Source organism: Rhodamnia argentea, chromosome 2, assembly GCF_020921035.1.
Source record: "Rhodamnia argentea isolate NSW1041297 chromosome 2, ASM2092103v1, whole genome shotgun sequence".
Lineage (NCBI taxonomy): Eukaryota > Viridiplantae > Streptophyta > Magnoliopsida > Myrtales > Myrtaceae > Rhodamnia > Rhodamnia argentea.
The window spans coordinates 8,546,305-8,567,949 of NC_063151.1; the positions used below are offsets into that span (position 1 = coordinate 8,546,305).

The 21,645-nt window shown below is 41.0% G+C and overlaps 4 protein-coding genes across 6 annotated transcripts; 3 read left to right on the forward strand and 1 right to left on the reverse strand.

The window, feature by feature from the left end:
• The first annotated feature begins 409 nt into the window (after nt 1-409).
• On the forward strand, nt 410-6,791 carry LOC115738610 (zinc finger CCCH domain-containing protein 6). Its single transcript, XM_030671277.2, has 4 exons — nt 410-832; nt 5,087-5,296; nt 5,389-5,513; nt 5,619-6,791. The coding sequence occupies exons 1-4, from the start codon at nt 773-775 to the stop codon at nt 6,592-6,594; spliced, it is 1,371 nt and encodes a 456-aa protein (XP_030527137.2). The 5' UTR covers nt 410-772; the 3' UTR covers nt 6,595-6,791.
• Nucleotides 6,792-9,111: 2,320 nt separating this feature from the next.
• Nucleotides 9,112-15,666, forward strand: LOC115738611. Its single transcript, XM_030671279.2, has 3 exons — nt 9,112-9,562; nt 10,535-10,716; nt 15,577-15,666. Exons 1-2 carry the CDS (start codon nt 9,206-9,208, stop codon nt 10,550-10,552), a joined length of 375 nt encoding a protein of 124 aa, XP_030527139.1. The 5' UTR covers nt 9,112-9,205; the 3' UTR covers nt 10,553-10,716; nt 15,577-15,666.
• LOC115738609 lies at nt 11,345-15,910 on the reverse strand. 3 transcript variants are annotated; one of them, XM_048274845.1, is made up of 8 exons: nt 15,761-15,910; nt 15,511-15,727; nt 14,792-15,403; nt 13,524-13,711; nt 12,524-12,762; nt 12,231-12,430; nt 11,888-12,013; nt 11,345-11,781 (listed from the first exon to the last, which is right to left on the reverse strand). In XM_048274845.1, the coding sequence occupies exons 2-8, from the start codon at nt 15,664-15,666 to the stop codon at nt 11,683-11,685; spliced, it is 1,620 nt and encodes a 539-aa protein (XP_048130802.1). In that variant the 5' UTR covers nt 15,667-15,727; nt 15,761-15,910; the 3' UTR covers nt 11,345-11,682. The 3 variants fall into 3 exon arrangements, with proteins under 3 accessions (XP_048130802.1, XP_048130803.1, XP_030527135.2); XM_048274846.1 differs by having other exon boundaries at nt 12,599-12,762; nt 13,524-13,714; XM_030671275.2 differs by having other exon boundaries at nt 13,524-13,714.
• Nucleotides 15,911-19,609: 3,699 nt separating this feature from the next.
• LOC115738692 (probable methyltransferase At1g29790) lies at nt 19,610-21,274 on the forward strand. The gene has a single exon (XM_030671401.2). It carries the CDS (start codon nt 19,795-19,797, stop codon nt 21,052-21,054), a length of 1,260 nt encoding a protein of 419 aa, XP_030527261.2. The 5' UTR covers nt 19,610-19,794; the 3' UTR covers nt 21,055-21,274.
• Nucleotides 21,275-21,645: the final 371 nt, after the last annotated feature.

Here is a 21,645-nt window from a genome sequence, read left to right on the forward strand (position 1 = left end):
AACCGATTCATCTATGACAGATAAAGGATAAAAATCCCAAATTAATATACCCGTCAACTGTTACGTCTCACTCAGCTCAATAATTTGATGGCAAAAATATAACGAAAAACTTACGGATGGTAAATTTATCATAAATGTATCAATTTGTGATAAATTTATCACAGATGCATTGGTATGGAGTTTTTTATGGTAAAAAAAATAGTTCGGGATAAATTTGTTAAATGTATATCAATTTGAAGCTTTTGTTGTAAAAAAATAATGTAGAGGTAAATTTGTTATGTAACTACACAAACCAACACCCCTTAAAAAAAAAAAAAAAACCGTCCACGTCATCGAAAGACCCAATAGTATCTTCTGTCCGGTACACTTTATATATAAATACGCGCGCGCGTGTGTAGACACTGAAAGCACGTCACGATGAAAAACAGAGACGGCTGAAAAATGTCATATGCGTAGAAGCGGCGAAGCAGAGAAGAAAGAACCAGAGGATCTAGGGTTTCCTTGGATCTCTCTGACATGTCACCTAGACGTCCATCCCATCACCGATCACGATCAGTTTCCCACTTCGCCGATTGCGTTGATGGTTTCGTCCATTAGGGCTTTGATTTCGGAGGGAGGAAACGTGAGAGTCTGAATTTCGGACTTGTCTCCGATTGAGATCGAAAAAACTAATCGATCGATTGATTTTCCCCGTAGCGATTACTTCAATCGTGTACGCGAGCCGAGAATCGGAGCAGGGAAAAGGAGTTTTTTTTAAGAGAAATTTGGTAACATGCGGGGATCGCACAAATGGAAAAGGGTTACTTGGGCTACGGACGTTAATCTTTGTCAGGTAATAATGCGAGTTGTTGTTGGTGAAAGTTTCTTTATGGGGGCATGGCCAATGAAACTTAGCTATAAGACTGCGGATTCAATGGGATTTGAGGCAATACGAGTCGTAGTTTTGGAATTTATGCATTGTTATGTGATGCTTTTACCATTACATTGCGCATGTCTTTTTAGGGGATGTGTGCTGGCCAGAGTGTTTTTTCTTGAGGTTGTCTTTGAGTTACCAGTTTCAGTTCTGATAGCAGAGATTTTTCCTTTGGGTCTTCACGCTGAAGCATTTAGCTGGATTTTGCTGCTTGCATTCTCTCCTGAAAGTTTTGGAGAGCAGAACACTTTTGAAAGCACATAATTGAAGTCGGATTTATTTGGAAAGATGAGGCTTGTTTTAAGTGGAAGCATGTATTGGGTTGAGTATTCATGTTAGGAAACTTTAGTTAGTTTGGTGCTCTCTAGCATCTGTGCGTTGGTACACAACTTGTTCACTCAGTTAAGTTAATGAGAAATTTACTGGTAATTAATGACCTGACGTTTACTGAATTTTTCCTTATGCAAAGTTGTAATGTTGACTAGAGTGAAAACAAGTAGAATGACAAAGTGTGGTTTCCCAGAAACAGGGATGAGTAATTCCTTTTGTGGAAGAAAATGCTTCAGTAGTTCCTAAAATCTATTTACAAATAGCTGACAACAGGTGATATGAATTGAGCATCTTTTTTTAATTGTAATGAGGCTCTGGTGCTGGCACTCAGACCATTGGAGGAGATTTATCTTGAATCATTGGCATTTTCTATTGCAAGCTCTCCTGAGGGAGCAAAAGATAGGAAATTAAAATAGTTCCCGCTGAAACTGAATGGAAAGTTATTGACAATGCTTAAGCGGCCAAGTCTCAATTGTTGCATTGTTCCTTCCCAACAATTACTTCAAGCTGAAATGAGGACATTCAGCTAAAGAAACACCCTGACTTTTTTTATTGGAACCTGAGAACTGCACGACAGCAGAGCAAGGGACCTTTAACTGTAAAACGCAGACTTGGAATAAATTTATCCAAATATAGTTGCTTCCGGCACAAGGAATGTTGACATATAACACAGGATGAAGTGGAAGATTTCGAAATGCTGGTGAAGAATGCAGGTTAAAGGAGATTAAATAGCTTTATGAATCAAGATGATATGTTTTGGATGATCTGTAAATATGCCCTTCAATACAGCTTATTAGCATTAAAATTACTCCATACAAGAATAAAGATAACTTCTGGGTCGCAGAGATTTTAAGTGGCTCCACACTGTTTGACATGGCACCAAAATCCTTCAATGCCTCAAACTGTTTCTGAGAAATGAGGTTGTTGTAGATAGAACAATCATTGGTTGGACGATGTGTATTTACATTGACTTAAGAGTTTTGAATCTACACAGGAAGATTTAATACGAGAAACTGGGTGAAATGCAAATGTCGACTACATCATACAAGAGATAGTTTGTCTCTACTGCATTCTTCGAATAGGGAAGTGTTGTGACTCGTGAGAGATAAATGTTTTGGAGTATAGTAGCTCACATTTTTAATTGCTACAAAATTTTTGTGCAAATATTGCTTGCCTTTTCTTTCACTCATAAATGGCATGTAGAATATATAGATATATATATATATATATATATATATATATATATATATATATATATATATATTTTATGATTCTTCATATTATCTCTGTTTATGCAAAGCTTCTTTTCAATCCAGACCTTCTTCCTATGATGCGTGTTTAACTCTTAATATGCAATTTTAATTTGTATAAAAACTCAAAATTGTACTGACTGCTTAGTGGGTGATTTTTTCTTATCTAATATTCATAACTGATTATACACAAGTTTCTTAGACCATACTAAAGTTTTGGTTTCTTGAGATAAATTCCATGGATAGCTGTTTTTGAGTTGTTTGTTTTCAATTCCTTGATTGATTGCAAGGCTCTCTCTTCCTATCGTGGTGATTTAGCATTTGCCTTCCAATTGCATCAACTGTTGATAACAAGTTATGGTTGTTTTTACCCCAATAAGCTCAATAATCTGGTTCTTGAATATTCTCAGGATGTCTGCTTGATTGCAATGGATCTGTAGGCATTAGGTCTTGCACTTGCAACATTACGTTTTTCTTGATTGATTTGTCAGGATCAACTCAAGTACCTTTAGAAGTTTTGGCTTTACTCATTTTTAATATTATTTTACGATGGAGTATTATTAAGTGGTTGTGTTTTTTTTGTGCTACCGTGCTTTGTTGACTATGCCTGTGAGATTCATGCTAGGTTGCTGAATTTGAGGCATTTCTGATGACATTACTTTTGTCTCTACCGTTGGGAGATCTCTCTCTCTCTCTCTCTCTCTCTCTCTCTCTCTCTCTCTCTCTGTGCATGCTTCTGCATAGGGGTACCCCAGGGTCCCTAGTTATAGCTTACTGAATTTCACACATCACTTTTTTCTTTTCATTTCAAGAGCTATAGTGTATTACATCCTAATGAGTGCCTCTGGGGCACATGTGAACGAAATCCTTGACGTGATAGTTCTGTGCAAACCCGACTCTCATGCATGCACAGCAATTCTTGAGATGGTTAAATGAGATAGTTATCTTAGTGGTTGCTGAGTTCTATCCCCCTCACGTTTTAAGAGAAAAACCATTCTTAATTTACTGATTCTAAAGATGAGCGAAACATTCTCAGTATTTTACGCACGGACTTTTCGAAGGTAGAAGTCCTTGTTGTAGGGTTCAATTGTGTCTAAGCTGGGTGTAATATTATGTTGATAGGTTGTCTAACTATGATTCCTATTCAATAATCGTTCCCTTTTCTTTTAATCTCTTTTCCTTTTATGCTTTCTAATCTTTGCTTATTTGTCATGTTGTGGACAATTGCTTCTACATTACTCTTCTTGATGAGCCCAGTGCCGGCATCACGTAACTTCTGCTTGATTTGATAAAAGTTGTCCACAGGTCATTGCTGAGTCGTTTGAAGAAAGTTAGACCAGCTGGCTTGGCAAACAGCTTTATCATTTGTTGTGTGATTTTTCCATTACCTTGTTTCTTGATGACTCTATTGGTGCAGAAAAGCTTGTCTTTTTTATTGGTAGAAAAGCTTCAAACTCTATAGATTCTAGGATACCTTTTTCCACTGCTGTGCAGATTCTTATGACTCTGTATCTGCTGTTTTGGTTTGTGAGTTGCCCTCATTGTAAGAACAAAGTGATTGGCCTAGATGGTTTATTTCATTCGTCCTTTTTCGTGATCAAGAGGATTTTAAGTTTAGTTGAAGCTCTGTTTCTCTATGTTAGAGCTTAGTCACTGGTACCGGGAATATGTAAGATTGTTTGTGGCACTGGCAGAACTTTTGCAGAAAGGAATTTAGGCACCATTTAGGTTTTTTCTCCTCTAGTAGAATGAGCAGTCTATTACCTTATTGCCGTAAATTTTCTCAGACAGTTATGGTGAGTAAAAACTTGGTGCATTTGATGGGCTCTTAGAGCTATATGCAATAAGCCATGGTGAATTTCCCAAAAAAAGAAGAAGAAATAGTTGAATTTAACCGAGTGTTAACACTTTTGAGTGATTTATAACTCTATTATACTCATGTGTCTACAGACGTGGGCTGTTAAGTGTGAAAAAAAGTTGCAAGGTGACGTTATATGTCTAAACCAAATGCCAAACCAAGTGTCAAGTTGAATTTGTGTCAGTGGGCTCAAACAATTTTCCTCCTGTATGTGGCACATCTCTCATCACTTCAACCTGTACTTCAGTCTTATGTCCTCTCTAGAGTAGTTGTTGTCCGTCTTATGTTCAGTTTTGACAGGCATCTTCTAGCAACATATGCATTGATCCCTGTATGCATCCGAACTGTAAAAGATTCTAAAATCATGCTTGTGTTTACTAGAGCATGCGTTATTGAATATGAGCATTAGCCTTGTGAAGTCTATGTGTATTTACTAAGAACAAAATATCCCACTTATGGGACAGAAAATTACTTGGTGAGATTCCTTAGTGCTGCTTGCCAGTGTGAAATTTGTTCCCAAACCCTGTTTGTGATAACTATAGTACTTCACTTCTGAATGCTTGTTTAAAGGTGTCCGGAAGTAGATTTGTAAGCATACTTGCTTAAACTTTTCTTGGTACCTCAATGATCTTCATGCTCTGAGGCTGTTTTATTTGCATAGGAGGGGTGATACTGGCACCCTTTTCTTAATTGGTCAACTTAAATTCTACTTGCTTACATGATCTACCGAAACAGGTGAGGCTGTTCCTATCAGATGAAGCTCCTGTGCAAGTCGGGTTTGGTGCTCAAGATCACCTTCAGGCCAAGACCTCGTGGCTTTTACATTCAACTGGCATCAGCTCTGATGATGCTCTACCACCTGGTTTTGAAGCAGCACATCCTTCCAATAAGCTACAGATTAAGGTGTCTGAAATCCCTCTAAGCAAATGGAAGTGTCCTCCACGAGTAAGTTGCCACGGGTTATCTTGTAAACCTTGCTGTTCCAGCCTTTTTTCTTTAATGTCTGAACCTTTATTTGCTCTTTTTAATGGGTGCAGTTCTTGCTTACTCATGAATGGCAAGTGGTTGCTGGGGAGGAAAGCGAAGAGGTTGATGTTCAAAATCAGAGGGAGATGAGAGTGCTAGAAGCAGTTTATCCTCGTCCATCTGCCATTCCTCAAAAGTTGGAAACCTATCTTTTTCTTTTCTTTTTTCAAATTTTTTTGGGCTATATTTACCTGTAATGTTGCTCTTCCACATACTTATCTTTGGCCCTTTGCAAATGCAGTCCCGTGGCTTCATCAGACCTGCAAGATTTTGATCAGAATGAATCACAAATTCCGATGGTGCCAATTACTCCCATTGAGGATGAAGAGATACCGGGAGACGCATCATCCGACTTTGTTCCCCAACTTGGTGTTCCTGTCACATCACATCCATCATTACTGGCTTCTGGAGTTTCTCATCCACTTCAGACCACAGGGCCTGTTGTTGCAAACACTGCCACCAATCAGAACCTTATCGCTAGTACATTGCACGGTGTAGAACCTGATGTGGCGGCAGCTGCATCAGCTGCCTTCACTGCACTAATGAAGAGCAACGAGCACGGGAACATGATTGACCAGGAGTTGCTGATTCAGATACTGAGCGACCCCAAAATGATCGAAAAGTTGGTCAAAGATTACGGGACCATCACTGAAGCACAGATCCCACCAAACACACGGGGAGGTTCAGTAGGTCTCTCAAATCCTCGTAGCTTTGTCAGTAGTGTAGAAACAGGAATGCCTTCAGTGGCTACTTCTTCAAGCGGGCTCTCATACTCTCACACAAGTGGTCCGTCATACTCTCATCATACCAGTGTCGGAATGGGACCACCACCGACTGTGCCGCTTCCTCCTCAAATGGTCATGCAAGCTGCTTCTTCCTCTGCCATCAGGCCAGCAACACCAGCGAAAGATCTTAATTATTACAAGAGCTTGATCCAGCAACATGGAGGAGAAAGACGAGAGACTCTCCAACAGTATGGTAGCCCTTTCGGCAACCAACCGTTGACAATTCAGGAACCCGCCAATAATCCTAAATTGAGAGACTCAAAGGGTAAAATAATGAAGCCTTGTATATATTTCAATAGTTCGAGAGGGTGTAGAAATGGAGCCAATTGCGCGTATCAGCACGATACATCGCTCCCGCCACGGAGCAGTGGCATGGCGGAGACGCAAAATGGCAAAAGAATGAAACTTGACAGGGAGATCACAGGTACCTAAGAGAAGAACATGCTTAGTGCAGAAATGTTGCTGCATGTACATTTTTCCTGATGGCAGGGCCAATTGTGGCCCCAGTTTCTGCTTAATGTTGCTTGCCTTTCGAGGCAAAATAGTTTGTCTCCAGCAATTTTTGATATTTCCAATACAATCGGATTCGGCTTCGAAAAGCTTGTGTGGGAAATTTGCTCTTTGCTCTTTGCTTTTTCTTTTACTTCCTCCCCTCTTGTTCTTCTCCAGAAATTTTCTTGCTTACAACCTTTTGGTGGAATTGACCATCTAATATCTGGATATGTATAAATTACTTCAGTTGAAAGGAATTTCAAGTTAAGTATATACAGCAGAATTGTGTTTTTCAATGCACACAACTAATTATAGTCCTAAGGATTGGATTGACATCTTAATTTTTTTTTTTCTGCTAATGAAATGGGCGAAGCTCAAAAGTTATATCGGAACTCGCTTAACGAAACTTGATTCAATCTAATCTCCTAATAATAAAGGAATCAAGCCTTTTGATGACCTATTTAAAATTAAGGTATCACTCACATCACAAGAGTGAATGACCTAATTTGCTAACCAATCAGCATATAAGTGCAAAGATTTGACATGCTGGAAATACAATATAAGCTTCTGAATATGAAAAATGAGTGTGTCATCAAAATTGAGAGAGGGTGTAGATTTCTTGAGCGGTGAAATAGTAGCTTGAGAGTCCACCTCTACAATGAGTTTAGGGATGCCCAAAGAAATAGCCAATTTAAGATCCAAGAAAATGCCTCATAGTTCTGCTTTGAGCGAAGAGCACACTTCCACAGTCTGAGCAAATCTTGAGAGCTAGTTGCCCGACTCAATACACAGAAGCTCACCTACTGAAGTAGGGCCTGAGTTGCCTTTGGAGGCCCTATCAGAATTGAGCTTGACCCATCCGATTGAAGGCCCAATCCAATCCACAATCTTATCTCTTTTCTCCCTCTGGAGAGATAATCTACGTTCTGCCACTCAAGCTAATAAAATATCTTTAACATGATTTAGAATCAGGCACAAGGGTTCTCCGATAAGACAAAAATCATTCTCAAATAATCGTTTATTCCTCTAGTTCGAGAAATGCTAACAAGCAATCGCAAAAATAAGTTACCAATCCTCTTGGACACTAATTGAAGAACTAAATAGGTTTGACGTCAACCATGGGTGCAAATCTTGAGTAAAGAAATCACTCTGAAAACTTGCTGGTAGAAACTTTTCCTAGATTGCTTTTGCGTACTTACAATCCCTAAGTACATGAATAATAGTCTTAGGAGAGTGTGGACATACAGTACAACAAGAATCTGCTATGAGTTTACGTCGAAATCTTAATTGTTAACCTTCTTAAAAAGGCACACCCAGCACGTTGCATTCCTCCTCTCGCTTCTTGACATTCGAAGGTTGCTCTCTCTATTGCCCTGTCTATTCTCTTCCGTTGCCAAGGTAAAGCTCAATCCTCTGTGCGCCAACCATTCGGTCCATTGCTAATAGGCATGTGGCTCTACTGATAAAAAGATTGATGAGTAGGGACGCTAGTATCATTAGTGTGGGTTTCGACTTCTTTTGTCTTGTAAGATGGCAGAGTAAAAGTCAGAGTGAGGAGAGTTAGAAGTAGGACAATTTAAAAAAAAAAATCATTTGGTCAATTGATGAAGGTCATGTTTACAAAGTTATCCTCCATTATACCTTCAAAAACTATCTTGGAAAAACAAATATTCTTGGGGAAGTTATATATCGCAATTTCTTCTTCTTTTAAATCCAAAATTGGAGAATTCAATGTATAGTTACGATAATATGATTACTAATGAACGATATTTTACTCACTATTACACTTATCAATAATACTTTTCGTAAAAACATAAGGAACTATACCAGTTAGGTGAAGGGGATCTTAATAAAATCATAAAAGTACATAGGATTTTTTCATCGAATCACCAAAGTGCAAGAGATATCGGGCACAATTTCCCCCAAATATATATATCTATATATATATATATATATATTTTTATTGACTCCACGACTTTTCAAATTATCAAAAAGATTAGTAAACTTTTTTATCTCGAGAACAAAGATATTCACCGTTAAATTTTCCGTCCATGAAAACTAATGTGATACATGACATAGCTAATACAGCGGATGTGTATAAAAAGACACATTGGCTTGAGCCAACTGCAATGATCTCTTCAACGTCTTATCACATTAGTTTTTCACATTACTGAGAAAAACTAATGTTATACGTCAGCAAAAGCCAGATGACGTTGTTTCTGGTTCTTCTCAAAAAAAAAAAAAAAAAAATTGGTCGAACGGTTCTTCTCAATTAGAACTGATTTGTTTCCCATAACGTCTGAAGAGATCATTGCAGTCTCTACAACTCTTTTAGTTTTCGTTACTATTCTGGTTTGTCTGAAACGTCACCGGGCTGGGCCCAGAAAAGCAGAGTCTTTGGACGGGCTACGACAACATTCAAGGTCCAACCTTTCTCATTTTCACTTCGGGTTCTCTCTCTCCCTCTCGGCAGAAGAGTTGTTTCTCAGTACAGTCCCGGGTTGTGCCTGGACGTAGAGAGAGAGAGAGAGAGAGAGAGGGGTGACGGAAGATGCTGAAGTTTCTGTCGAAGGTGAGGATCGAGTTCAATGCGCTGGACCCGCGTATAGCCTCGTGCATGGAGTTCTTGGCCCAGTGCAACGCCCGGAAGGCCAAGGAGTCGAACCCGGCGTGCCAGGTTGTGGTCAAGCGGCGCACCGACGACCACCCCCCTCAGATCGCCGTCACCTTCGTCAACGGCGTCGAGGAGGTGTTCGACGGCACCACCACCACCGCTCAGAGCATAAGGAGCATGATCCTCGAGAAGGGTCAGCTCCTGGAGACGGAGCAGATGTTCCGCGAGGCCGGCGAGGCTTGGCCCGTCGTTATCCCCGAAGAGGAGCTGCACCAGCACGCGCCTGGCACTAAGGTCAGTGAAGAATCTCATTTCTGCTTTGGTTCTTAGGCGTTCTCTGGCTGTTGCATTGCGTCGAACAATTGGTGTGCGGGGGATCTATGCTCGGTCGATTTATAATTTCTGATGTCCTCGATTGCGGATGACCTAGCGGTATCCTAATGGCGTCTGTTTTGTCAAAGGCAAGACCTTTCATGAGTCTCTGCGTACGAGTTTTGAGGGGGAAAAAGATTGCATTCCGAACAATGGCGTCTGTTTTTTGGAATTGCTTGATTTGATTTCTTGAATTCGTTAGCTAATCTCCGTTTTAGAACGTATTGGTTGATAGGTTTCACATCTCAAATCGTGTTAGGAAGGGCATACTGTTAGCCGTCCACAGGTAATGCCGAAGTTGGGGATATTTCCATTAGTTTTTTTGTCTCGCCTTAGCATCTTTCGTGGCTCTTTGTTTGTTGTGAGCATCATGTCTAGCACTGTCCTTTGGTTTTGCTTAGTTATTGGCATTAGAATGTTTTGAGGATCTGAGGAGAATATGTAGGCGGCAGAGATGTGTTCTAGCTTCTTTAGCATTGTCCAGTGAGCGCAGGGATGCATCTCATACTCGTACAAAAGGCATGGTTACTGAAAACTTTTGTTGAGCATTTTCATGTGCGATTCTTGTCTCCAAGCCTGAGTCGATATCCCCTGCCTAAAAATGGAAAAAGAAACAAGTTACAGTAAATTACATATAGATATTATTGGACCTTGCAGTATGGTTGGCTCTTTTAAGTCGATCCTATCTGTACTTGTGTATGTGAGGTTTTTTTCGACCATTTTAATAGCTTTCGACTCTCATTGTGAGTGTCAGCCCTGTAGAGTGCTCTAGCCATCGATTTCTATTCAAACCTCTATGCAATGGAACATTACATGTCTTGCAACCATGTTGTCTGTCTATCTTTTATATGTAATCTGTGTGGAGTTATTGTATTCTTATGTTTCGTTCTACAGCCAAGGAAGGCAGAGTAGCAGCAGCAGGCGCTGCGGCTCCTCTTATCTGTGAACGTGGATGAACAGCGAGAGCCATCAGCTGAAACAATGTGACTGGACCTGATGTGCTGCCAAGACGGGGATGACTATGTAGAAAACTAGGCTGAAGATTGTTTCGAACACTTGCTTCGTTTAAGGTTTCAGTAATTTGAGTACTTCTCGTTCAAGATGCCTAAGAAGAAGAAAAAAAAATCCCATCTGCGCTTTCTTTTGTATTGCTTTTATCTTTTCATGGTGGCGAGAAACTAGTCCAGGTTGGTTGCCGTGGATAGCAATTTCTCCCCTCAAAATCCAAACAATTCGGTGGTGGGGTGGTCTGCCTGAATGAGCATCGGAGGTCATGTTTGTTGCCTTGGAAACTCTAGTTCATCCTTCGTCCAGAGGATGAACTTGGCGTGAATGAAAAAAATGTCATGCGCATGAACTTCTATTGCCCCTCAGAACGTGCAAATGGAGAAATTAGATGCACTGTTATGCGAGTCACTCGTCAGTCGAATGACGTGCAGATAAAAGAAGAGGACCAGTAGCTGGCGGATGGATCCATCCTTTGTCTGATCCATCATGACTGAGCTAATTGTCCACAAAGTATAGCCAAAGCTGTTTTTTTTCCCTATAATGTACTCTCGAACAACACATGGAAAGAGTCCGAAGAACTGGGCATTTTAACTCCAAAACTACATTTATAAGACACCTCCTACTGAGTACCGTTGCTTCATTCTGTTTCTGCCTTTCTGGATAATTCAAAATCGAAATCAGTGGAGAAGCCTTTGGAATAACCTGGACTAGAACAGAAAGTGCTCGGTTTCCGTCCAGCAAAGATGCTAGAGGAAATTTTCATGGTCACTTACATCATTAAACGTACAGAAACCAACACAACTGGGTGGTTATAAACATGCAACTGACCAACTAGGCAAGGATGTATGCACAAGTATCCGGTATGTACATGCGTCTCAGATGTCAGCACTGACATTGAAGGCCTAACCGGTTCTGCTTTGAAGTTTAGCCACGTGGAAAAGAGGGCATTGGCATAATCCTGACCGACCTTCAACCTCTAAACCAACGGCAAGCCACTAAATTCAACTGGATGAACTTCATCTCCGAGATTTTAGTTACCGGTCTTCCCGCTGAACTTGGTTCGGATTGTTCATCATGTCCATCATCATCTTCTCAGGCGAATCTTCCCAGCTGGCAAATGTCTTCAAGTCAACCTGAGCAGGATGCATTATAGTGTTGACTCGTCAGCCTGTCACCTAGTATGTGTAACTCTGGCATGCAAAATTCTTGCGACATTAGATAAGGTTATTGTAGCCTTACCTTGCGCCTCTGCTCAGTGAAAAGTAGTTCCCTTTTCTTAAATGAAAGTTGCACCTCCTTGGCTTTTGTACCCCCTAATCCCCAAACTTCAACTTCTGATATAAAAGCATCCACAGGAAGAAATCCCTACAACATCCCCGATCCACTTAGGAGGAAAAGTTCTACATGCATAAGTATGTACCTCTCATCTAAATAGAAAGATTTACGTAAAGAAAAGGGATCAACAGTCCACCATCCTAAACTTGTGCAAAACAACTTCAATGGAGAAGCCTCCTCGATATAATGCATATAAAGTCCTCTCAAACCATTTGTTGAATCATAACTTGTGAAAAAAAGTACCTACCTGATTTGGGAAGAGGGGCCCTGATTGATAAGTTTTGTCCACAGCATGATGGCGCAGAGTGATTCTAGCAAAATCTTCGTCAAGAAATATCCTCTCATTGCCCATGGTTCCTCCAAACCCAAGTCCCACAGGTTTTGGATGCGGCTCATATACTCTTGCAGAGGGATGCAAGTGGGAATATACAAAATTCTTCTCCTTACCTGATCACGATAACTGGGATCAGAATTAACTCCATCACCAGTATAATTCAAGAAAAAAATGTTATCAATTGTCAGTCCTTCTATCTCCTATACCAGAGGATAAATATGCATGGAAAAGCGGATCAACAGCATAGAGATTTCCTGGGCTTCCATAGAAATGATCCCTACTTTCAAGGCCCTGCTGTAGCAGTACACTGATGACCCATTTCTTGTCTCTAGTATCAGCCTCATGAGAATCTCCAGAATAACCAGAAACAAACATAAGCAATGGACCAAGATAACCTTCAGTATTTGACCAGAATCTGTTCAAGCCTTTCCCATGAAGAGATGACCTACAAAGAGTCAATCAAAGATGTTAAAAAGAAGTTAATGCAGTCATGAGTAGCTCATCATTAGGATCACCAATGAAAAATTGCTGTCCAATGGTTCCAGCAAAAAACTAGGGAGCATATTTGAAATGCATCACAGTACACAACAGTCAATTGTTCTTGTTATGCTTGATACAAAAGCATGTTCAGGTAAAAATTGAGAAAAACTCACATTATATTCAAGTATCTACTGCCTTTGGACATCAATATACATGTAACAGCTAATGGCTGGTGCAATACTTTGCTGGCTGACATACCATATCGAAAACATTGCGGCATGTGAGGAGTGGAGTCAAATGACACAGCAACCATCAAGGGGGACAAAGAATTTGGCAGTCCGGATTGTGAGAAGTGCAGGGATACTAAAGCCACGAACTTTATAGGAGTAACATTACTTAACCAGTAGAGTTTCAGCAAGGCAAATATATGTGAAGGTAATGGGGATTTGAGCATCACCAGTTAATAGACGCAAAATTTCCATCTGCCCTTGCAGACAATAGACTCGCAAAATTAATTGAGCATCACTGGTTAATAGATGCAAAATTTCCACCTGCCCTCACAGATAATAGGCTCACAAAATTAATTCCCAGCAATTGTCCACTAAAAGCTTGCAGGGTTTTTTTATGCTGCAAGATGACAATATTCGAGGCCTTTAACAGCATTATAAAACCTTCCACTAAGTCTTTGTGAATAGTAAAATACGAACAAAAGGAGAAATAGCCAACCTATATAGAAGGCTTTCTTCTATCTCGTCACAGTTGCTGAAAAAGCAATGTCTTAATATCTCTTCCCTCAATGCATTTCTGACTGTAAGGGAGATAGCCCACGCCCTTCCCGGGGTAAGCAGATAAGCACCAGATGCCTCTACTGAAGTGATGTCCCCTGATGATGAATTTGAAGGCTCCAGTTCATCCTGCTATTTTTTCAAAAGAGAGTAAACTACAGATCCCTCCGTATATAGATGGCAATTGCATTGAAGTTCAGTTCTGACCATTGATGAACTACAAATCTTCAAGAATGCTTCGTGATGTGCAAAAAATTTTCTGAGAGTTAATTAGATGCATGAGAGAATTGCAGAACAGAGTTAATGCTTCACCAACCTACTTGAATTATCCATGCCACATTGCTTGGTCCCATAAGAAAATGGCTCTACTTTTTAGACTCTACTAATTCACATGAAGCAGGAATCATAGGGATACAGATACTTGAACAGATAAGAACACCTACATCAAGTCATGGGAAGTGACATCAGGAAAACTTAGAGCAGATTTACAGAGCAGATAATCAGATGACTTTTCACATTGCCCTTAAGAAGTTGAAAGAAACATCTAAAAGGATTATTTGTTGCATTGAACAGCTGACATTCCTGAGTTCTTGAGAATGTACAATGAGATCAAAACATGACCTTAAGAGGTAAGGTTGTAAAGAGGATTAAGCACATTGCACAGTCAGAGGCCAAAAGCCAGTAGATATGATGCACTTCAATTTACAAGGAAGTTATTAGCATCTCCCCAGTAACAAGCCAGAGAGATAGAAAGAAGAGAACAAGTAAGTGAGAGAAAAGACATTTAATATCGATGCCCGTCACAGCATCCAGAACTAGCCTGTATTTTTCGAATAGTAACTGTACTCTTTTATAGGGAAAATTTCTACTAGAACAAATTAAGCATTCAGAGGCAACCGATCTGTCATTTTCAGTACAGATATATGCAGGTACCTTTGCAACTAATTAACCTTAGCAACGGATGCATCACCTTATTAAAATAAGTAAGTCATATGATCCAGAAGACCCGAATCATGGTATTGTTTACAGTTATATGCGTTGGACAGATTCACAGGTAGCAGATGAAAAGAAATTTTGCAATATCCTGTAGTTTGCGGTGCCAATCAGAAACATGTACATAAAATGCAAGTGCTGCATATCAAAGGTAACACCTTCCTTCTGAAAATAAATTTTGGGAACAAAAAAACTGCTGAAAGATTACCAAAGTACCTGTGAAAAGGAACAGTTTCCAAGATGCTCATGGACAAACTGTGAATAGCAATCTGGGAGAGTTGGCACTGTTGCTAGAGCCCATGCAACAAACTTCCTGGCAGGAAGCTGAACTTCCAAGCCAAAAATGTCAAAATTCCACAAATCCAAACTACTGCCATTGTCAACACATGACACCACCGCCGACAAAACCAGACAACCAATATCTGGCAGAAACAAGGCCGCCTTCCCTTTGGGCAACTCACGAACCTTACTACTCCACAACATAGTCCAACACATCCAAAGAAGCATCAGCACATCCGTAGGTGTAAGATGTCCTCCTACTGTACAATCAGCTTCATCATACTCAAACTGTAAATCCACCTGATGCCCCGCCTTATTCCCCGCCAGAGCGAAAACTCTCAGCAGATTAGTAATCACCATCGATGAGGCCATCCTCCCGCAGCACTTAACATAGCCTTTCACAAACTCCACCCAACTCAATCCACCCTTCTCAGCCACGAAGAACAAGTCGACTACAGAAGGCCCTATTTTTCCCAGCAACCCGGAAAACGAGTCCGGCACTCTAGTCGCCGAGCTAATCGGTCCATCAAAGCATAAGCTCAAACAGCGCTGAGTCAATTGAGCACACATAAGTTTCACGCGACTAAATTAGCAACCTAAATCAACTAAAAGCACACCAACATGAATCGAAAGCATGTCCGTGCCGATCGGAGTACCTGAAGAGAGGTGACCGGAACGGTGCTTGTTTGGGTATCGGCGAGGTCGGAGAAAGCCTTGCGAAGCATCGGAAGAGCGCCAGCGGAGGCGGCGAGAGACTCCACCTCCCGCTGTTCCGGCGAGACTTTCTGATCCGACGAGGACGACGCTCCCATTATCCACTCTTTCTTAGAAAGAGGGAGAGAAAACTTCGAAGGGGAACGGGTGGGGATTACGAGTGTATAAAGCTTTCTTCTTATCGAAGATGCGTAGGAAAATGGAGGTCGCAGCCGCCGCCGTCGTCTTCGTCGTCGATGATCAATCGTGCCGAACCGACATAGATGGTGGAACGTGGAACAGCAATACGGCGGAACAGTGTCGTTTCGTTCCGATTTTCGCGGGAGCGGTGAAAAAGGAAACAAAAAACCAAAGAAAAAAAGAGACAAGACAACTCAGATGAACGGAAAATTAATTCTTAATCGGGTCGAATGATTCGGATGCATGCTTTTCCCACAGATAAACGGGTCGGATCAGGGCCAATAGGTTTTACCAATTTGCAGATTTTAGTGGTTTTTTTTATTAATTTGGTTCTTACATTTCGAGTAGGGTTTTTTTTTTTATAAAAATTAAGGACAACAACTCTCGAGCTCCGTTTATTTTGCGAAAAGTGAATGATTTGCAAAATTGTTTGAAATAATTAGCAAATAAAAACTATTTTTATTATCTACAATTATTTATACCTAAACATTTTTGTGGACTACTAGAAATTTTTCATTTATTTATTTTCGTAAGTGATATAAGAGATATTTTTTAGAAAAATATTTTTAAATTATTTATTTTTCACGAAATAAATAGAGATTATCTTTTCATTTTTTATGAAAGGCTGAAAATTTAACTTCTTTTTATTGCTAAACACGTCGAGCCTTTCGGATATTTTCTATTATCAAAATTTTAGATAGAAAACAAAAAATTAATTTTTTCCCCGAAGCCAATCTATGATGTCATAATCATGTAAATATTATTTGGATGTACTTCATCGCATTATTTTCGGTAAATATTATCCCGTCCGTCGTCTCACCGAGGATTCTCTAAACACTCTTTGATCTTTTTCTCCATCAACACGATGCCCATCCTTTAGTTAATCTAATTGTATTTAGGAATCCATCCTTTGGTTAATCTAATTGTATTTAGGAATAACAAAAGTATACTCAACGATCAAATTCAATGTATAAATGGCGCCATTCTCATGAATTATCGTATGATGTATACGGCCTGGTTACTATGGAACTATGGCTGTGTTGTGCTATACCTCTGTCATAAAATGTAGTAACCATGTCTTAAAATCACAACACTTTGTGGTCAAATTTTCAATTTTTTAATGAGAAAATTTCAAATAAAGGATTGAAGTTATTATCATTATTAAATAAAGATCCGAAGTGCTTTCATTATTTCGAATAAGAGCTCGATCAGGGGGTGTTTTGATCATTTATATTTTCTGAATTTTTTTTCCTTTTTACTTTTTTTTTCCCTTTTCTCGCCAATGGCTAATCTCAAGCGACAATTGGCCACCAGCTAGGTACAAATACATGCTGAGGAGCCCGTCGCTGAAGGTGGACCTACACAAGGGCGCCGTCGCCAAGGGCACGCTGACCTTCGTCATCAGCCTCGCCGTCCTAGTGACATTCGTGAAGGGGCTGAGGAGCTTGTCGGTGAAAGTGTGGCTGCTGGCGATGGGGATGGTGAGGCTCGGTAGTGGTCGGGTCGCGCTCCACCGGGGTCAGCGATGAACCGGGTGAAAGCATTCGGGTGGGCGTACGTGAACGACCGGAACAACACGTGGGACCAGTTCTACGCGTACTTGAATTTTCCCTTTTGTGATTGCGGCCTTCGCCGGGTGGATGTTCGAGCTCTTCTTCCCAAATCCAGAAACCCCAAGGAGAAGAAGGCTTGAAAAGAACCAAAGAACATCAAAAGGGGTTTGTCCTTTTTCGTCGATTCTGGCTTTTTCTGATTTCTTGACCCTGTCGTGGAATAAATGAAAATGGATAAAACCCATTAACTCTTGGAGATTGTATAGTTTAGAGCAGCAGTGCGTTTGATCATTGGCCATGTTGTGGAAATGGAAATGGAAATGGAAAGAACCCATCTCTGAGATCAGGTTGTATCTTTTGCAACTTTGTTGTGGCGTTCGTCAACAGAAGTAAGGAAAAAAGAAAAGAAGAAAGGAAATTTTTAAAAAAAAAAAAATTTAAATGATCAAAATGCCCCTGGTCATGCCCTTATTTGAAATAAATAAGGGCCTAAGGCTCTCAATGAAATAAGATCCACTTCTCTTTTTTATTTGAGAAAATAAAGGTATTTCAAGCCCTTAATTTAGGATTTTCTTTTTCCTAACACCCATCCTCAACATAATTTTTACAAAAGTAAAGAATAATAAGGGCACACATAATAAACATTCTATGTCTTATTTTTTTTTCTTTTTCTGTTCCCGAGAATAGGTTTGGAACAAAAATCTATTTAGTAGCACAATTTCATAAAATTTTGAGTCCGGAAATTGATTTAGAACAAAAATGAGAAATACAAATTTTCTATTTTTTTATTTCCGTAACAAAAATAGAAATAAGAATTTTTTTATCGCTCGCTCCTTTTTTAAGTCGCAAAAATTGGTTTTTTTTTGGAATTGAGGAATGTAGCAATCATACAAATTTTTATATTTTTAAATAAATTTTCAGTATCTATATATAAAATATCCAAATTAGATTCTCTTTTATCTTCCTTTTGATTTCTTTTGTTCATTTCAGACTGTGTCATCTCTCGGGAGTAGAAATATTTTGTCCCTGTCAATCACATATCTCCTTGTTCAAAGAATAAAGATAGAAATATCTATTCAAATTTTTTATAAATGTTGATCGACCGGGTCGATCTTCATTGAGCAATGAATGCCCGTGAAATCTGACGCCAAAGTCCAACCAGTCCACTATGTAGCACGGACACTCCTCCCGGGAGGATTTTTGCGTGTCGGACACGTGACGGTGTCGGACACGCGCCGGACACGCCCGGACACCGCCGGACACGCGGTCAACGCGTGTCCGAATTTTGACATTCAGTCAACGCCGGCGACACGCGTGTCCGGAGGGGGATTTGGAGGAGATCGGAGGAGACGAAGTGAAGGAGCACATGGTAGTGGAGGACGTTGGCGAGGGAGGTGGGGGAGAGGCGGCACGTAAGGTCGGAGGAGGCGAGGTAGGTTGCGAGGTCGGTGACGCCAGAGCGAGGCCAGATCCCGCCGCGTGAAAAAAAGTGATTTTGCCAAGATAAAATCGGCGAAATTCGATGGAGAGGATCGAAATGGAAATGGGCTGGAGGATGGGTTCGATTGTTACCTGGGATTTGGTTTTGGTGATCGTATTGGCTCAGTCTTCAATCGGAAACGTCGACTGAGATCTACCTCTGAAAATGTGTGTGCGCTTGGGGGGAGAGAGATGATGGAGATGATAGAGAAAAAGTGAGGGAGACGATATTTTCTCATAGCATTGTGGCTTAAATATTTTTTTTTTTTTGTTTGGTCAATGTGGCTAAAAGTTAAAAGGCTGCAAACTCCAAGACAGTCCTCTCACATGAGCTGCAAGGCACCAAGCAGCAGAAGAGGGAAATATTTATTTACTCTACTTTTATTTTTTTTCGCTCTTATCTGTCCTTTTTTTTTTTTGGTTAGAGCTTTAGTAGGGTCTCTTATATTACTTTTTTTAATCGGATCTCTTATCTTAAAAAAATTTTTTTTTTTAACACGATCTCTTATCTTACTTGAACGAGGCTACCATTTATCCCATTTTTAATGTAAATTTATTTTAAGCTTTTTTGTTATTTATTAGTTTATGAATCCGAATCAAATCAATTTAATTGAAATAATCATATAAATAAAATTTAAATATAGATTTAATATAAAACGTGTCCCAACGTGTCGGAATTCTTTATTTTTTGAGAATCAACGTGTCGGCGTGTCGTGTCGTGTCGTATCTCGTGTCCCGTGTCGTGTCGGTGCTACATAGCCAGTCCACACACCCTCCACAGTGGACTCCAAACCGGGCACCGACAAGACGACTCTGTTTCTTCGACAAGTTGAAGTCGCCATGTCCTAAATTTCATAATCACCCCCGGAATCCACGAATCTCCGTTTGCTCCCTTCCCTTTCCCCACTTCCCACTTGCTTCACTCCCTGAAATCTCACTCGCTCCACGCTTCGCAGCTGTCCACATTCGTCTCCCTCCCTCTCTTCGTATCGGTCGCGGCTCGCGGGAGCTCCAATGGGGTCGGTCTCGCTGAAGATAGGCGACGGCACCGCCAGATTCAAGCGGGCCACGATCTGCTCCTCCGCCCTCAACATCCTCATGCTCCTCTCCGTCGTCGCCACCAACATCTTCGCTCTCTACGCCTTCACGAACCCCAACCCCGGCTACCAGTCCCACCATCTCCTCCAACACAAGAATATCTCCCTCATCTCCGAGCAAGTCACCCTCATCCTCCGCGAGATCGCCTCCTCCCAGAAGAAGCTCGCCAAGATGGAGAAGGAGCTCCTGGGCTACGAAAGCATCGATCTTTCGCGGCCCAACATCGCGAGCGAGCTCAAGATGTTCCTGCGGCCGCACTCGCTCCCTCTGGGCAAAGATTCGAGGACCGGGATCACCGAAATGGTGGCATCCGTCGGTCATTCTTGTGAGAAATCCGTCGACTTGTTGACCCAGTATATGAGCTACAAGGTCTCGGGGCCCTGTCCCGACGATTGGAGTCTTGCCCAGAAGCTGATTCTGCGGGGGTGCGAGCCTCTGCCTCGGAGAAGGTGCTTCGCTAAGTCTGTTCCCAAGGTGGGTCTTTACCCTTTCCCTGTCTCTCTTTGGAAGCCGATTAGTGACAAGGTCGTGAGTTGGAGTGGCCTTGGTTGCAAGAGCTTTGAGTGCGTGAATACTAAGAAGTCCTCTAGGGAATGTGCTGGTTGTCTTGATTTGGCTAGTGGGAATGAGAATCAGAAGTTTGTGAAGGCTAGAGGCAAGAATGATTTCGTCCTTGATGACGTGTTGGCTTTGGGTGGTGGTGGAATTAGGATCGGGTTTGACATTGGAGGTGGGTCGGGTACGTTTGCTGCGAGGATGGCTGAGAAGAATGTGACTGTGATCACAAGCACGTTAAACATCGATGCGCCGTTTAACGAGTTCATCGCGGCAAGGGGTCTTTTCCCTTTGTTCTTAAGCTTGGATCACAGGTTCCCCTTCTATGACAATGTGTTTGACATAATTCGGGCATCGAGTGGATTGGATGTCGTGGGGAAGCCGGAGAAGTTGGAGTTCTTGATGTTTGATGTAGACCGGATCTTGAGGGCTGGAGGATTGCTGTGGGTGGACAATTTCTATTGTGCCACCGAGGAGAAGAAGAAGACTGTGACCCGATTGATCGAGCGGTTCGGGTACAAGAAGCTAAAATGGGTCGTGGGAGAGAAGGCGGATCCATCTGGGTCAGGCAAATCAGAAGTATACTTGTCTGCGGTTTTGCAGAAACCATTGAGGGCATAGCCCCCTAGGTGCTTTTACGAGTGTATTGCAGGAGGTAAGAAGACAACTGCTAGCTAGCTTAATTTATTCACACACCAATTTGTTGCCCTTGATGTGGTATTGGAATCTGTTAAAACATGGAATAATACGTGTCAATTGTACCGGTGTACTGCTGCAAATCAGTAGTGGACATTGTAATCGGTCCTGTAACATACATGTTGCTGTATGTGATTCTGTATTTCCTGAGAAGCATTAGTTTCCTTGGCCCAGTGAGCTACTAGATGATAAACATTAGCTCCTTGTTGATGCTGCAAGCAGGCAATTGTAATTTTTTTACTTTGTTTTGGCATGGAAGTTAGATTACTCTCGCTGTAGCCTGTCGTTGCTTATTGGCCTATTTACTAGACTCCCTTTGTGGGTACCTGCTATGTGGATTTGCCAACAATGGATTGCTTGAAACACACAGATTGCTATTAGCTTTAGGCAAATATATTGCATTGTTTGTGACCATGTGTATATATGTTTCGTTGAGAATGTCATAAGCAATGTATCTCGCTATCAAATTCATGTAGCATGGAGCTTGGGTTAGATAAAACTTTGCTTTGAGCTGAC

Bases quoted from the DNA above. Each gene is read 5' to 3' on its own strand.
- LOC115738610 (XM_030671277.2), top strand. From the start codon at position 773: ATGCGGGGATCGCACAAATGGAAAAGGGTTACTTGGGCTACGGACGTT. The intron at 833-5,086 runs GTAATAATGCGA...CTACCGAAACAG, and splicing joins CGGACGTTAATCTTTGTCAG to GTGAGGCTGTTCCTATCAGA. The intron at 5,297-5,388 runs GTAAGTTGCCAC...TAATGGGTGCAG, and splicing joins AATGGAAGTGTCCTCCACGA to TTCTTGCTTACTCATGAATG.
- LOC115738611 (XM_030671279.2), top strand. From the start codon at position 9,206: ATGCTGAAGTTTCTGTCGAAGGTGAGGATCGAGTTCAATGCGCTGGAC.
- LOC115738692 (XM_030671401.2), top strand. From the start codon at position 19,795: ATGGGGTCGGTCTCGCTGAAGATAGGCGACGGCACCGCCAGATTCAAG.
- LOC115738609 (XM_030671275.2), bottom strand. From the start codon at position 15,666: ATGGGAGCGTCGTCCTCGTCGGATCAGAAAGTCTCGCCGGAACAGCGG. The intron at 12,431-12,523 runs GTATAGGAGATA...TATCGTGATCAG, and splicing joins CCATGCATATTTATCCTCTG to GTAAGGAGAAGAATTTTGTA. The intron at 12,014-12,230 runs GTAGGTACTTTT...GGGATGTTGTAG, and splicing joins GGCCCCTCTTCCCAAATCAG to GGATTTCTTCCTGTGGATGC.